The sequence below is a fragment of the Canis lupus genome, chromosome 10 (genome assembly GCF_048164855.1).
Source record: "Canis lupus baileyi chromosome 10, mCanLup2.hap1, whole genome shotgun sequence".
In the NCBI taxonomy this organism is placed as follows: Eukaryota; Metazoa; Chordata; class Mammalia; order Carnivora; family Canidae; genus Canis; species Canis lupus.
The window spans coordinates 36,119,650-36,134,446 of NC_132847.1; the positions used below are offsets into that span (position 1 = coordinate 36,119,650).

Consider the following 14,797-nt stretch of genomic DNA (forward strand, 5'->3'; position numbering starts at 1 on the left):
ATTTGTCCACTATAAAAATGCATCATCGTGATGTTGGGATTTAAAAAAAAAAAATTGCAACACACCTAAGACCTGGCGACACTTCTCTAACCGCGCAGTTTGCCACGCCAATGTCCAAGAAAATGCTTATCAACTACAAATGGGGACACTTCCTCCTAAGAGCTGAAGTCCACAGTCCCACACCTTTCGAGGTTTAAAATAATGCTTTAAATAACCTAACCACTCTGGGCTAAGATATTCAGTTAGTTCGCCAATGGGTTAGTTAGCTGGGCAGCGACGAAAACTGCCCCCAGGTAAGTCTGCTCGGGTCTCACCACTTTTCCATTTGACCGTCTGGTTTAAAATTATGTACACTGTGTTCCTAAAAACGTATCAAGCCAAGGTTTTATCTCATAACGCTGTTCCTAAAGTCTTAGGACAATTTTCAAAGTGAATTTAAAAAAAAAAAATGACCTTACTTTTCCAGCACTACTGTCTGCCCTCCGAGCTACGCCCAAATATCGCCATAGGAACAGGTCCCCAGAAAATGAACATGTCCTAAAGTCCCTAACTTTCACCACGACCAACTAACTCGTGTCAACGTAAAGACTGGCTTTGTGGTGTGGTCACTGGAAACCTCCAAGTGCGGATCGCGGCGGACGGGAGTCTCAGATCCCCAAATCAAGCCGCGGCACGGGTCTCGGGGCCACAACCCCCGACTCGCCCCGCCGCCCGCCCACTGCCCGCGCAGCGGAGTCCAGGAGCGCCCGCGAGGACTCGCGCTGGAGTCCCCTCGCCCAAGTTCGCTAGTTGTTGATGAGGCTCGGTCCCCCCTCCCCCCGTAAGGGTCCGTCTCCGCGCCCCAGCGACCCACAGGGGCGGCGGGCACGCGGGCAGCAGGGCAGCCGGGCAGCCGGGCAGCCGGGCAGGGGCGCCGCGCGGCAGCAGGCTCTCGGGGGGCCGCGCAGGGGCTGGCGCTGGCGCTGGCGCTGGGCTGGCGCTGGGCTGGGGCTGGCGCTGGCGCTGCCCGGCCGGGGCCCTGCCCACCCCCGGGGCCTCGCCCGGTCCCGCCGCCTGCTCCCCGTGCCCAGGGCGCGGGGCTGGGCGCGCGGGGTGGCCTCGGACGGGCGGCCGCGCGCCGGCTCCCACGCCGCCCCGCAGAGCCCGCCGCAACTCCGGGCCACTTCTGCGAGGGGCTGGGGTGTCCCGAGGTTCACCAAGGCCGTTGGTGGTCCGCAGAGGAGAGCAACGAAACAAAACAAAGGCATTTCGGACCGGAGAGAAAGCTCGAGACAGCGACCGAGACATGTACCTGAGTGAGACAGATGGGAGAATACATCATGACTTCGCCTTAAAACGCACTTTCCCGGAGATGCCCAAGAAAATCTTCGAGAAGCCAGAATTTCATCTATTCATTTTACAGTCATCTGAGCCCCGCGATGCGATCAATCAGGACGGGGCTCTGCGCCGGATCACCGCGACTCCACAACAAACCCAGTCCTCCTTAAATAGCCAAAGATTCAAGTTCACTCGGCGTGCTAGATTTCCCGGGGTGAAATCCAATCTACACTTTTAACCCTCTTGCAGTCCGGGCGCGCTGGCCCTGCTCGCCGAGGCCGCCGCCGCCGCCGCCGCCGGTGCTGGCTGCTTTTCGCTTGGGTTTGGGGATTTATTTTCTGTTTTGCAGTTGTTGTTGTTGTTGGGGGCTAGGGGGTGCGCGAAGGTTCGGCGTGGGTTGGATTGGGGTGGTGGTTGGTGGGGAAATGCTTTTTTAAAAAAGGCGGGGAGGGGGGCGCAGGAGAGAGCGCGGGAGGGAGAGCGAGGAGAATGTGTCACCGCGCTGGGAAAGTTCAAGGTTACAGCCCCGAGCACTGCGGCAGGATCCCGGAGTGGCGGCCGCAGGCGAAACTTTGCCGCGAGCCGACCATGTGTGTGCGCGAGGGGGAGCGTGAGCGAGTGCGCGCGGGTGGCGGGGCGCGCGCGGGAGAGGGCCGGGTGGGGGCGGGGTGGGGGGAGAAGGGAGAGGCTGGGGTGAGGGGGGGGGCTCGGGCGCAGGTCTCCCGGGCGGAAGAGGCTCGCGGCGCGGTCCCCGGCTGCAGCCGCCGCCGCCGCCGCCGCCGCCGCCGCCGCCGCCCGCGCCGGCTCCTCCGCGCCCGGCCGCCCGCCCGCCCGGCCGCCCGCTCGCCCGCCCGCCCGCTTCGCCCCGCGTCTGACCCGGCCGAGCGAGGAGGCTGCCGCTTGCCGCCGCCGCCGCTGCCCAGAGCCCGCGGGGGTGGGGGTGGGGGGTCGGAACGAGCTCCTGAAAAATCCCAAACGATAAAATCCCGCTCTCCCGCTCGGCTCCAAACTCCTCTCTTTTCTGCTCTGGGCTCTTTTTTTTTTTTTTTTTTTCCCCTCCCTCTCTCGCTTTCTTTCGTTGCAAAACTTGGAAGTTGAAAATTTCACCGGTTCCACCCTCTGGACCCCGCTCGAGCTCTCTCCAAATCAGACTTAAGGATTGTTTTATTATTTAATTACACAATCATCGCTTTACTCCTCCTCCTGCAAACGCGCATTCCTTTTGCACCAGCCTCTCCACACCCCCCGCCCCCCACCTTCCTCCTCCTCCTCTTGCTTCTCTCTTTCTCTTCTCCTCTCTCTCTCTCTCTCTCTCTCCCTCTCATTTGTTAAAGGTCTCATATCGGTGCCACAGAACCATGACTTCCCCCCCCCCCCCAACTAGACCTGCTTTCCGCCCTTTGGGCAAGTCCCGCGCTCTCCCCACACCACCCCACACGCATCCACACCCCCGAAAGCCCGCCCTGGGAGAGGTATTTCTGTGCTCGCCGCGGACTCTTTAAGCCGCGGGAACATCCGAGTGGGAGAAGCACTGAGCCGGTCTGGGCCCGAGAAAGGAACGAATGGAAAATTCCCTCACACCCGGGCCGCCCCGGGGCCCAGGTTGGGGCGCCGACTCTCGCACCCGGGGCGGGCGCGGCTCGCGGAGCCCGCCGGCCGGAGGGAGGAGGGGCGGGCCGCGGAGGCGGGGGCCCGAGCGAACTTCGGCTCAAGTAGTTGAGGAGCGCCGGCGCGGACGGGGGGCGGGGGCGGGGTCCTCCGGGCTCTCCCCGGCGCGGGTCCGCGCCCCGGGGCAGCTCGGCAGGAGCGGCGCGCCGCGCCTCGCCGCGGTTTGCCGCCCTCCCGGGGGTGCCCCGTGCACGTGGCCTCGCTCGGAGCTGGAGGATCGGATCGGGCCGAGCCGCCGCCGCCGCCGCCGCCCCCTGCTCCCTCCTCCTCCTTCTCCTCCTCCCGCGGCCAGCTCCGTTTTCCTCCTCCTGCAGCCCCGCTGGCTCGCTCCCAATCCCCACCCCCCGGGGCCCGGGGCGCCGGCGGAAAGCGGCTCCCTCCCCGCCGGGGTGCAGGCAGGGCGGGGCGGCGGCGCGCCCGGAGCTGCGGGGCGGGGGAGCGCGCGCGCGAGCGAGCGGGGTGCGTGTGCTGCTGCAGCCCTGCAGGGGCGGCCGCGCCGGCCTCGCTCCCGCGCGGCGGGCCCCGCCCCCGCCCCCGCCCCCGCCCCCACCCCCGCCCCCACCCCGGCCGCCAGCCGCGGGGTCCCGAGTGAATGAACTTGATTTCGGGTGTTGGGAGGGAGGCGGTTCGCCTTGCACCCTCCTGCAGGCGCGCGCGCGCGGACACGCACACACACACACACACACACACACACACACACTCACTCCCCGCCCCCCAAATTCCGGTTTTCGGCAAGGGGTGGGTGGGGAAGAGGTGGAAGCAAAGGCTGTCCAGACAATGGAGGGAGGAAAAGTGAGTGCCGGGGGCTCCGCGTCTACCTAGCTGGGGGCTGCCGGGGGCGGCTGGGGCCACGACCGGGCCTCGACGCTCCCAGCCCCAGGGCGGGGCCGCCTCTGCTCCCAACGGTGCGGTTGGGGTCTCGAGGGGCGCTCCGCTTCTCCTTCCCTCTTCCCCTCTTCCTCCCTCTCGGTTTTCTTCCTCAACTTTTCTCCTTTTCCTTCCCTCCCTCTCTCTCTCCCGCTTCTGCCCACCGTCCCCCCGCCCTCCCGTCCCCCCAGCGGACCTGAAGGAACCAGTGACTTTTTCCTTCCCCAAGTGGGAGTTATCCACATCAAGCATTTCACGACGACACATCAAGAAAAGTAGGCAGGTTCAAGTCAACCATGAAATGGTCACTTTTTAACCCCGTCCTGTCCTCATTAGGGAAATGCTCAAACACAGTCCGTTTTCAAAGAGCGCTCTTAATGAGGCGAGCTTGCCAAGTCTACCAGCTGCAGCCCCCGTAAACCCAGAGCCCAGAGAAGAAAGGCGCTGGGGGGCGGCGGGGGGGGGGGGTGTTGAGGAGACCGGAGAGAGGGGGGAGCGATGGATCTGGGAAGACAGGTAAAGTCGGGGAAATTTCGAGAACTCCCTCGAGTTAACCCTTCAGGGCACACACCACGGGGAGCAGCCTCCCTGCTACCCCGGAGGCAAAACCTCTAGTCCGCGCTCTGACAACGCTAATATCCTTTGTGTGGGTCATTTCTTCTTTTTTTTGAAAAGCCAGGATAAAGTTGACAGTCTTTATAGATGAAAGGAATGAGGTGACAGTCGGGATTAATCCAAATAAATACTCACTTCTCTCCCAGAAATTTTTAGGCAATCTCATCTCAGATTAAAAATAAAACCCCCAAAGCATCACTTTGTATTGCACATTATGCTGCCTCCCTTTTCTCACCCTCGTAGCGAAGTCTGAGGGGAGGGGGCGGGGAAGCGCTACTGATAATACCAGCTTTAACTACTGGAGTTTCCCTTTGAACAAATATTCAATTTAACTGGAGTTAATTTACCATAAAAGACATTCCCCTTGGCACGAATGCACTCATGTCCTTGAACACACCTCTTTGAATGCCTGGACTCTTAGAGAAGCCATTATTTCGGGGTCTCTTTAAAAATCCAGAGCCCATCTCTCTCTTTCTCTCCCTCCCTCCCTTCTTCCCTCCCTCCACACCACACCACCCCCAGTGAAATCCTGGCACCCAGAGAGCGCTCCTTTCAGCCAGAGATCCCAGAACCAGCCGCTGTCCCCTGGCAAAAGAGGCCCATGGCTGAGCCCTGGGCAAGTGTCTGCAGACATCGTACCCCTCCTCCCCTATTAGTTTTCCTTACCAACAGAAACCATTTCCCTCTGCCACCAAAAGTAGGTTGCATCCAAAAGTTTCTCACAAGCTTAAAAAAGAAAGGCGAAAAATTGACAACTGTTACACAGAAGAGCCCACAAATCCGCAGCAGCACCAGGGGTGAAGAAGCAGCGACAGACCCAGGTAAGACCCCAGAGAAGTGAAGATGTCTGGGGCCTCCCAGGCCTATCACTTAGGGGTTCAGATCTCTTTCAGGTGCTCCATGTTTGTAGAGCGCTTGTGGTTGGGTACAGTCTGATGAGCATGAAGGATGCTTGGTAGTTTTGAGTTTTGATTTGTTTCCAAGAAAAGGGGAAATTGAGAAAGGAGTAATGGTGAGATGGGGTAAATCAAAAGGGAAGAAAAAATGAGCAACAGAGATATCCTGGAAGGGCTTACTGGGTGCTCAGTTTATATGGCTTGGACTGTCCTCTCAGGCCTCCCAGCCATGGGCAGGATAGCTGACATTCCCCCCCACCCCCCACCCCACCCCCCAAACACTGCTTCTTCTCCAGCCAATGTCAAGGTCACTACCGGCCTTCTCAGGATGAACTTTAAAGGAGCCTTTTGTAAAAAGAGTCTGTCTGGTAGATTTGGGTGTATGGGACATCTGGCTTCTCTCAGCATGCTCATCCACTATCTTTGATTTGAGAGGTACCAATCTCCTAAATCCCAGGTAGAAGAGTAGAGAGAGGAAGTGAGAAAGTGCATGCATTTTATTCACTTTCCCTTTTTCCCAGCATGTCTGTGCCATGATATTAAGAGTGGTTTTAAAGTATCTCTGAGAAGTTTCTGATACTATCAAAATGGGCCAAACACTTCTTAGACTTGGATACTTAGACTCTCCCTAAACTCTTTCTTCTCTCTCTCCCACACTGAAAGGTAATGACAGGCCAATTGCATTCACCCCAAAATCTGGTTTGAGGACCGAGAAAGAACTGAAAGCCTCCTGCAGCAGCAGAAATATTTGATATTTCAGAATTACTAAAGATCTCCTCTCTATATCACTTATTCCCTGCCACTGTATAGGGGGGGAAAAAGTTTCTTTTCTCACAGATAGTTTGTTGATCTCAAAAAGAATGCCAGTGCTTCAGGAGACTGGATTTTTCAAAACTCAATCGTATACTTGAAAAATTAAGCAAGTTACCCATTTGGAGACTTTCACTGACCTCCAGAGAGGACTTGACATCTCAAGTACCTATCAATATTGATTTTCTTTTAACCTTCTCCCTTCTAAGAAAACTCAGTGACAGGTTGCAAATCCTGGGCAGTTTAGGGAAAGGTTTCTTGGAGCTTAACAAAGCTGTCATTTTCAATACACCCGATGACTTTTTTTTTTTTTTTTAGCTCTTGAATGTGATTTGAGGGAAGGCTCAACAACCACACACCCTGGCTGCATCGCCAATATCAATATTTTAAAACTAAATACAAAAGAGACAGATGACCTCCTGACCCCAGGAAACAGGCCTGCAAAACTGCAAGTATCCACCACACCATGCCCAGGGACCCTTCCTTCTTCCAAATGAACCACAAAAATCATACATGTGTAGCCCAGAAAACACAGTTTTATATCCACAAGCAGGAACACCAAAAATCCACTCAGAAGCACAGACATAAACAACCAACAAGTACTGAAATTGCCTGCACTTGATGGGAATTGCAAAATCATGCCCAGCTCTCTCAGCCCTTAAACTACTACTGTCAAATTAGGGTAGCAATTTTTCCCTCCTAGAAAATTCACAACTGGTTAAGCTTCCCCACCCCACCCCCCCATTGCCAGTGCTTTGCCTTTCACTGAAATGAATAAATAACCGTGGACTTTTCTTCCCTCCTCTGGGAGCTGTTTGGTGTCCCCTGAGGACAAAACTAAATGAGAAAAATGACGCTGTTAATAATGTCGCTGCTGAAATGCCTGTACTCGACTGTTAAAAAAAAAAAAAATACTATCCCACTAAGTGTGCTTACATTTCGGGCACATTTACAAGCTACGACTAAATCTGAACAGTGACTGGGCCAGATCCCTCTATTAAGGTTAGCTGGTTTTCACTTCTCTACAGAGATGAAGCCAGTTCATCAACGGAGATTCCCAACTTCTGAAGACATTTGCTCCCGGATTACAAAGTCAGCAGTTGCCTGTAACTTTTGCATGATTTATTTTAAACCTTGAAAATAATGGTAATAATTGCCTTGCTTCACTCACAATACTTCAAAAGTTACACACAGTCTCAATACACAGTCTCTTCGCTGCTAATACTGAGAAGGTTGTAGTTATTTCAACTACAGCTATTTCGTCCTTTTTCAAAAGAGCTGACCTCTAAAGTAAAACTGTACTGTCATTCTATTTCTACATATAAGTCGTTTTTTTGGTTGTCCATCTACATATGCCTTTGTGACATGAAAACAGATCTGTTTTAAGGAAATGTTTCAAAAGCTTTATCCAAAATAGCCAAGTAGCCTTTACATTCTGTACTAAAAATTGTAGAAGGGGTACTGCAAAGAAATTCAAACTTTCTGCACCCTTTTCTCGAATTCTTCCTTTGAAAACTGCCATTCTGTCTCAGAGTCAAAATAACACATAACAACAGAATTGTGCATTTTAACTTCCAAATTAAAATTTAACAAGCAATTGCAAAATTACAAATAGAAAAGACAATTGGGCCTACACAGAATATATGTTCAGTAAACTTTATCTCTGAAATGTTTTAACAATACAGTAAGTTAAATTTCAAAGCAATAAGATTGTCAAATCGTGTGATGTCACAAACTCTAAAAGCAAAGTTACAGATGTTCGTGACATCATATTCACTCATAATTATGCTACTGCTGCTCGGTCTGATCATATTAAAATTAAATAGATGTCTATGTCTGCTAAAGAATAAAAAGAATTTATTTTGGACATCAAACAATGAAACTGTCACCATTTATTGTCTGAAACACTCAGCTAATCAATTTCCTATTAAAACAGCTTTCAACAATACTCAGCTTTAAAATTCATCTGGGCCAGTAAAAACCTTTTCCCAGTGCACAAGAATGCAGTCCCAACCACGACGATAATTACCCTTCTAATACTTTTATTGCCCAAGCACTTTTTCCTGTGCTTCCCATCAGTTAGGCAAGAATCTGCAGTATATTGTATCAGTGAGTTGGAGTGCTTGACCTTTGCCCACATATGATTTAATAGGGACTTTTCAGCGCTGGAGCTTTCTCCATCTCTCATACCATTAAATGAAAACATCAAACCTCAAATGTAAAACTGGAAACCACAACGTTTTGTGTTTCACAACTCTTTGCAGTTTTTACTTAGGCTGCTTAAAGGTCAGCTTCTTAGCCTCACAATTCTCTCCCCCCACCCCCCTACAGTAAAGGTGCTCAAAAGTCACACCAATTCTGATTTTGATTAAATCTTGAACTCCCCAGTCAGATACACACATGCACCCTGCTTATTTACACGTGCATTCTTTTTCTAACCACATAAGCATGCGTGTATGGCTTTCTGGATTTATTCCATTTTAGAGCTGATTTAAATGTCTGTTCAAGGATGGGTTCAAAAGTTAACTTTTTCCCGCCTGTTGGAAAATTAAAATTACAAAAGATGGTGCTATAAGATTCATTCAAAGAACGTTAGAGTTAATCTTGTGTATTTTGGCGCCTTTTCCCTGCCAGCTACTGTACTGGGGGGCGGAGGGGGGGGGGAAGGGGGCGGGACTTGGAGATCTTGTTATGTCCCGTCTCAAGTTCAATGGCAGTTCTTCTAACCGGAGGAGAAGATGGCCATGTTCACAGCCCTAATAATAATTCCAATCACGCCACTTCGGCATCTTGTGTCAAAGTCGAAACTGGCTTCCCCGCCCCCTTCAACCTGAAAGCTGCCAAGTCCTCACACACTCCGCATTCAACCACAACTTAATGGATGGGATATTGTGCATTAAAATGTGTCCCAGACGTACTGGCGAAGAGAGCACAAGGGAAAAGGGAGGCGCCCGCGCGCACACACAAACACACACACATACTTACAGGGGTAAAAATCCTAGAGCAAAACCAGCAGGACTAAAAGTATTAGGAGCGGGAAGAAATCCATCATAATCTTTTTTAAAACGGGGAGAGAGGTGTGGGAGGACTAACAGTTTGATCCTGCAACTTCGGGAGGAGGGGGGGACACTAAATTGGGAACAAATATTGATTTTAAAAACTGCTAACATACTATCCAGAACTAAATAAATAGTACTACCGTCACTGATCTAAAAAAAAAATGCACTTTTAATGAGAATATATAACAAAGCTGTGCATATTCACCATAAAGTGAACGAAAAAAAAATGCTGTAAGAAAAGAGAATGGACTACAGGGTACAACTAAAACATCATTTGTACAATAATTTTTCCAACATTGGGAGGAGGAGGAGAAAATAGGGAATTAAGCAGGGAAAATACTACATTTAACAGTTTGGGCTCACAATGTTACCAACTGATTCCCGCCATAAAAGTAAAGTTGCTAAACTAGAAAAAAAAAAAAAAAAAAAAGTACATGTTTGCATCGGCCTGGAAATCCAGCACTATAGGTCAACCTGTAAAGCAGAAATGACATTTATTTAGGTAAAACAGTCACTTCACAATGCACAAACAGGAAAAAAAATTGTGTCTGGGGTGAAGGGGGTGCAAGGGACAAACAAGACGAGCAAATAAAACCCATCATTTCAAAGCCACATACCATTGCACTGTATTGCATTAAATAAAAGAGATCTTGAGTCTGCAACAGAACCCTGGGCCGCTGACTTCACGTGTCTCAGGTACAGATTTGTGGATTTTCTCAAGGGCTGTTTGGGTGTCGCTTTTTGTGCTTAGTTTAAAAAAAAAAAAAAAAAAGGCAATCCGGGAGTAGTCTTTTATTTTTTAAAGTATTATTTCTGCAATGCCCCAGTTCTTGGCCCGAGAAGAAAAAGTCTAAAAGCAGGCAGCCCCCTCAGTCTGGATATGCAGTTTTCCTTCCTCTCACTTGCAGAAGACTGTTTCCCGTGGTTGCCTTGAACGCCGTCCAGAGCGGGGTGTGTGTGTGTGCGTGTGCGTGTGTGCGTGTGTGCGTGTGTTCGGTGGGTTTTATTGTTGTTTTAGCAGGGCCGCTCCGGGCTGGGGGCCGCCGCGGCCGCGGGGTCGCGCGCTCGCCCCTTCCCCGCCCTCGGATTGGCCTGGCCGGCGGCGGGGCTGCCCCGGAACCGCCACCCACCCGCGCACCCTTTCCGCGCCCGGCCGCGCTCGCCCCGCCGCCGCCTCCCGGCCTTTCTCTTTCTCCGGCTCGCCGGCCGCCCTGCCCCGCCCCGCCCCGGCCGCCCCGGCGCGCGGGAAGCGCGGCTCTTCGCTTCCGCCTGGCGGCGGGAAGGAAGGCGAAAGGAGGAGCCGGGGGCGGGCGCGCGGCGATGCATATTCATCAGGGCGCCCGCGGCGGCGGCGGCGGCGGCGGCGGCGGGAGCGGCCCCGAGTGGGTGTGGCGGGCTGCGCGGCGCGGGCGGCCCTCGCGAGTGGCGGCTCTGCTCTTTGTGCAGCCCGGGCCGGGCCGGAGCGAGGCGAGGCGAGGCGAGGCGAGGCGAGGCGAGGGGGCGCCGCCGGGCTCCGCGCGCCTTTGTGCGCCCCGGGTCACGGGGCCTCGCCGCCGGCGTGCGGGGGAGCGGGGCAGAGCCGCGGCGCGAGGCCCTTCGGCGGAGCCGGCGATGCCCGCGGCCGCGGGGGCCTGCCCTGCCGCCCGCCACGCTGCGCGGTCAACTTCGCAAGGCCGCGTCTGCTTTCGTGTAAGAGGGCTTCGGAGTGGTCCTCGGCCGAGCGCTACCAGCACCGCAAAACCACCCGACAGCACTTTTGACCTGTGTTTATATGCATCCGTGAGAATGTCAAGGATCCAGGGGTCGGTGCGAGAAATAATTAGCACCAAAAATAGATACGACCTCTGGGTCCCCAGAAGCAGACACTCTAGGTGAGGTTTGGTAGACCGCTCATGTTCATAAACAAAGTGGATTTGATTGGTTGTTTTTTTTAAGTTAAATGAAAGTAGTGCTTTTCTTAGTTTTTAAGTTAATCCAGTTATTTTCATTTTAAGCATGTATGGTGTGGTAAAATGCTTAACGGTGAAATTCAGTTGTTACATAATTCTGATTTAAAATCGAAGTTTTAGAAGTAAAAATATAACATTAGCCCTAAATTTACATGGTACTATCCCACGTGTGTTTAGAAAAGATTTTATTACAGAGATTTTGACTAATTATGTAATTGCACAACAGACAATGGCTTCAAATATCCTCTAAAATCCCTGTTCAATTATGTGATTACCAGTGGGACCGGAATAGCTCCCGATGAATTGTTCTTATCTCTCCACTAAATGTGAGCATGGCAGGATTTTAGTCTGTTATGTTTACCCTCAAGGTCCAAGAGAACTTAAACAACCTTGTTCAGGTTCTTGGTTTCTACAGTACACGTTATTTAAAAAGGAAGATACTTTGGCCTCATCACAAAAAAAAAAAAAAAAAAAAAAAGAAAGAGAAAGGTCTTTTTTCTAATACACACACACACACTATATGGCTGGCTGTATGTGAGTAATACACATAGCCCATTTCAATGATAAGTGGAAAAGTAGAAATTGTATTGACCCAATTGGACTTTAGAAAATACCAAATTTAAAAATGGGTTATTAAACAGAAGGTTTAACAGTTCCCGATTTCCCCCCTAAGAAAAACTAGCACAGTATGTATCTATATGGCTTTGGGAAGGGAGTTGAGGATGGGCTTACACACATGTACACATATATAAGTATGTATGTATCTCCACACTTAGCTATAACTTCCCAAGGAAAATTAATTTTTAACATCTAACGCAATCCAAGTTAGGTCATTTTAACCACTCAGCTAGTGTAGCTATAATTCAGTCTACTCAGGCAGTCAATTCAAGTGGGTAACAAACAGATCTGTTTCCATTCTAGCATTTCCTAATAGTAGTTTCATGGTGAAGCAAATCACATTTAGCACTAAGGAACCAAATATAAAATATGAAAATTCGAAGCAGCTAAACTTTAAAGAATTGTTGAGGATGCAAAGGAGTGTTTAAATGGGCAGTGTTACCAAATTCAAAGACTTTTCTAAGTGTGCCTCAGAAAGTCTTTTCTCTTGCAATTATTTGAAGCCCATAGTGGAGTTACCAATCCTTCCCAACATCTATTTCATGCAAAAAGAATTACATTAACAGGAAGAATCCAGTTTTGTTTACGAAATATCCAAAGACGTGAAATGGAGAAAGGTGTAGGAAAGGGCAAAAAGAAGGATTTCCTGTGTTTTTCCAATGATAACTTGAATGAATCTGGAGTTAGTGTCACCTGTCAGAGGATTTCTGCCTAAGCATATTATTTAGTAATAGAATGTACCATTGTATGTCATGTCCAGTCTTTCATAGATTATCTTTTTTTATTTGCATGTAATTCATTTCTTTTGACATGTGATGCTTACAATACTTACTACTCTACCAATTACTCTTCTGTCAAGTATGTGCACATATCATAATTAAATGATATGCAATGCTCACAAAATAAGGAAATTGACTTCCAATCATGTCTTAGAAAAATCGGACTCACTAATTTGTAGTCATCTCAATGGGTTGTTGCTCCTAAGTCTCTTGTTTGGCTAATGGTAATAGTCTTCTAATCTACGCTGTTGGTTGATTGTCCAGTTTTCATATTTTGCATTGTAAATCAATATACAGAAATTAGGGAGTGCTTTTTTAAAATAAAATTATCTTGGTTAAAAACCTTTCCTAAAATATAATTAAGATCTAATGTCTTTATATATTCATCTTTCTAGAAATTACAACCATTTTTTAAAAATAAGGACTGCCCAACATTACTTAGGAATTTTGGCCCTCTGACACCTCTAACTGAAGTGATCCCTGTAGAAAGCTAATTTCTTTATGCCTTCAGTTGGAGGCACAATTATTCCTTAGAACTAACTAGAAGATTCACGAATACACTGACACTTTAGATTTTCTGGTTCTTCTTAAAGCCAATTAACTGGTAATGCAGTTTCTGTATGTTTTCTTCAAATTAAGAATTTTTTTTAATGTACTGCAACATCTGCACGTGTTTATCGTTGAGAATAATCACTATATAATTATTTCTAAAAGCATGCATTATTACAATGCTTTATGTCATAATTGAAGTAATTCTTCTACCCCATCTAAACCAGTAATTTTCAGTCATTACCCCAAAGGTGTTTATTTTTTCTTACTTCGCTATTTCTCAAAAATATAGGAAGTGTGTTTTTATTTCTATTATTTTTTACTACTAAAGGGCACACACTAATTTATTAGATTATTATATTTAGTCCATTATTATGCTAGCATGTGTGCAAATTTAATTGATATAATAAAGATAGTGGAATACTTAAGACATGACACTAAATAAACACACCGTCTTTTAAAACAATTGGATAATATTTTTTAGAATTTAAAAACTGCATAACGTATAAAGCTTTCTTAAACATTCATATTGCATATTGCCTCCAGAAATTAGGGAAATAGTTTCAAATATTTCTTAATTATTTAAAAATATTTAGAGAGTCTTTGCCAAGTTTTGGCACTTTGTTTTAGTTCTACAGATGAGAGCTATCTTCGTACAACTTTTACCGAGGAAAAGAGAATGCATATCTAGTATACTGTTGTGTAGGAGGAATACCCAAGTATAAACAACAACTTCCCGTAATTATTTTTATTTTCCATTGGTTCTAGCAATCTTTACTATAATCCATTGTGCCTCTTCTTTAGACATTGATTGTGAAAAATAAACACAGCATCTTTCCCACAAGACATAGTTGCTCACCACACAGAAGTATATGTGGGGAAAAGACTTCAAGAGATTACCAGATAAGCCCTTGCAATGGAGTCGAAACTCCACACCACCCAAGACAGGCACACCAGGTTCTTTTCTAACCATTGAGAGTATGGGTACAAAAATAAATACACACACGCAGTGTTCCTTCTTTCACTAAATGCATGCTGCACCTGTGCACACATATATCTGATGACATCTGCTAACATAATAAATCTCAAGTGGTTTGTGGTGTCATCAAAAACCTGAGATGGTGGTGTGGCTCACAGCCTCCCCAACCCCAGGCTATGGTCTTGTTAAATTTCACAAGCAAAACAGCGACAGACTTAGTCTCATTTCATACACAAACCAGGGGTTTTCAAGAGCAGGTTGAGGTGGTTTACCAAAAGAAAAAAAAAAATCTCTAGTTATGACTCAGTGTGTGAAAAATTTGCTCTCTGATTCAATGATGATAAATCAAGGATGTCTCACAGCTTTGAAAAAACCATTTTTCTGTCAATTGTTATGAATTCTCAACTTAAAGTATCCACCTTCCCTAGCCTACTTATGTTTTGAAGACTTACTTTACAAAAGAAAAGCTATGAACCATTAAATCTTCATATCTTGCTTACTCACACTTTTATATAACTTTAGTTTCAACCATCAAAATGCCCATAAAAAGAAAACAATAAACTTGAATGAATTTAGGCTGTAATGATGATTAAATTGAGCAAAGGAAACACAAGTGTTTTCTCAAAAATGTTCAGGATATTTTGTGCCATATGTAAGGTTTCTGAAACAACAGAATCACTAAGGTATTTTT

General features: G+C 48.3%; 1 protein-coding gene and 1 long non-coding RNA gene across 19 annotated transcripts in view; one reads left to right on the forward strand and one right to left on the reverse strand.

Moving 5' to 3' along the window:
• NFIB (nuclear factor I B) overlaps window positions 1-14,797 on the reverse strand; it is a 436,272-nt gene that overhangs the window by 231,422 nt on the left and 190,053 nt on the right. For 6 of the 15 annotated variants that reach the window (XM_072841386.1, XM_072841385.1, XM_072841376.1 and 3 more), the window contains exon 1: window positions 1,292-2,966. The exons of 7 other annotated variants lie outside the window; for them this stretch is intronic. In XM_072841386.1, coding sequence (XP_072697487.1) covers window positions 1,292-1,321 — 30 coding nt within the window. In that variant the 5' untranslated portion in view covers window positions 1,322-2,966. Of the gene's footprint in view, window positions 1-1,291; window positions 2,967-9,849; window positions 10,241-14,797 lie in introns of those variants that run through there. 2 more of the 15 variants (XM_072841375.1, XM_072841388.1) reach the window with 2 other exon arrangements.
• The window catches only part of LOC140641464 (uncharacterized), an 81,977-nt gene continuing 70,972 nt past the window's right edge, over window positions 3,793-14,797 (forward strand). For 3 of the 4 annotated variants that reach the window (XR_012037984.1, XR_012037983.1, XR_012037982.1), the window contains exon 1: window positions 3,793-5,288. This is a non-coding gene — a long non-coding RNA (uncharacterized lncRNA). Of the gene's footprint in view, window positions 5,289-6,491; window positions 7,133-14,797 lie in introns of those variants that run through there. The other variant, XR_012037981.1, reaches the window with a different exon arrangement.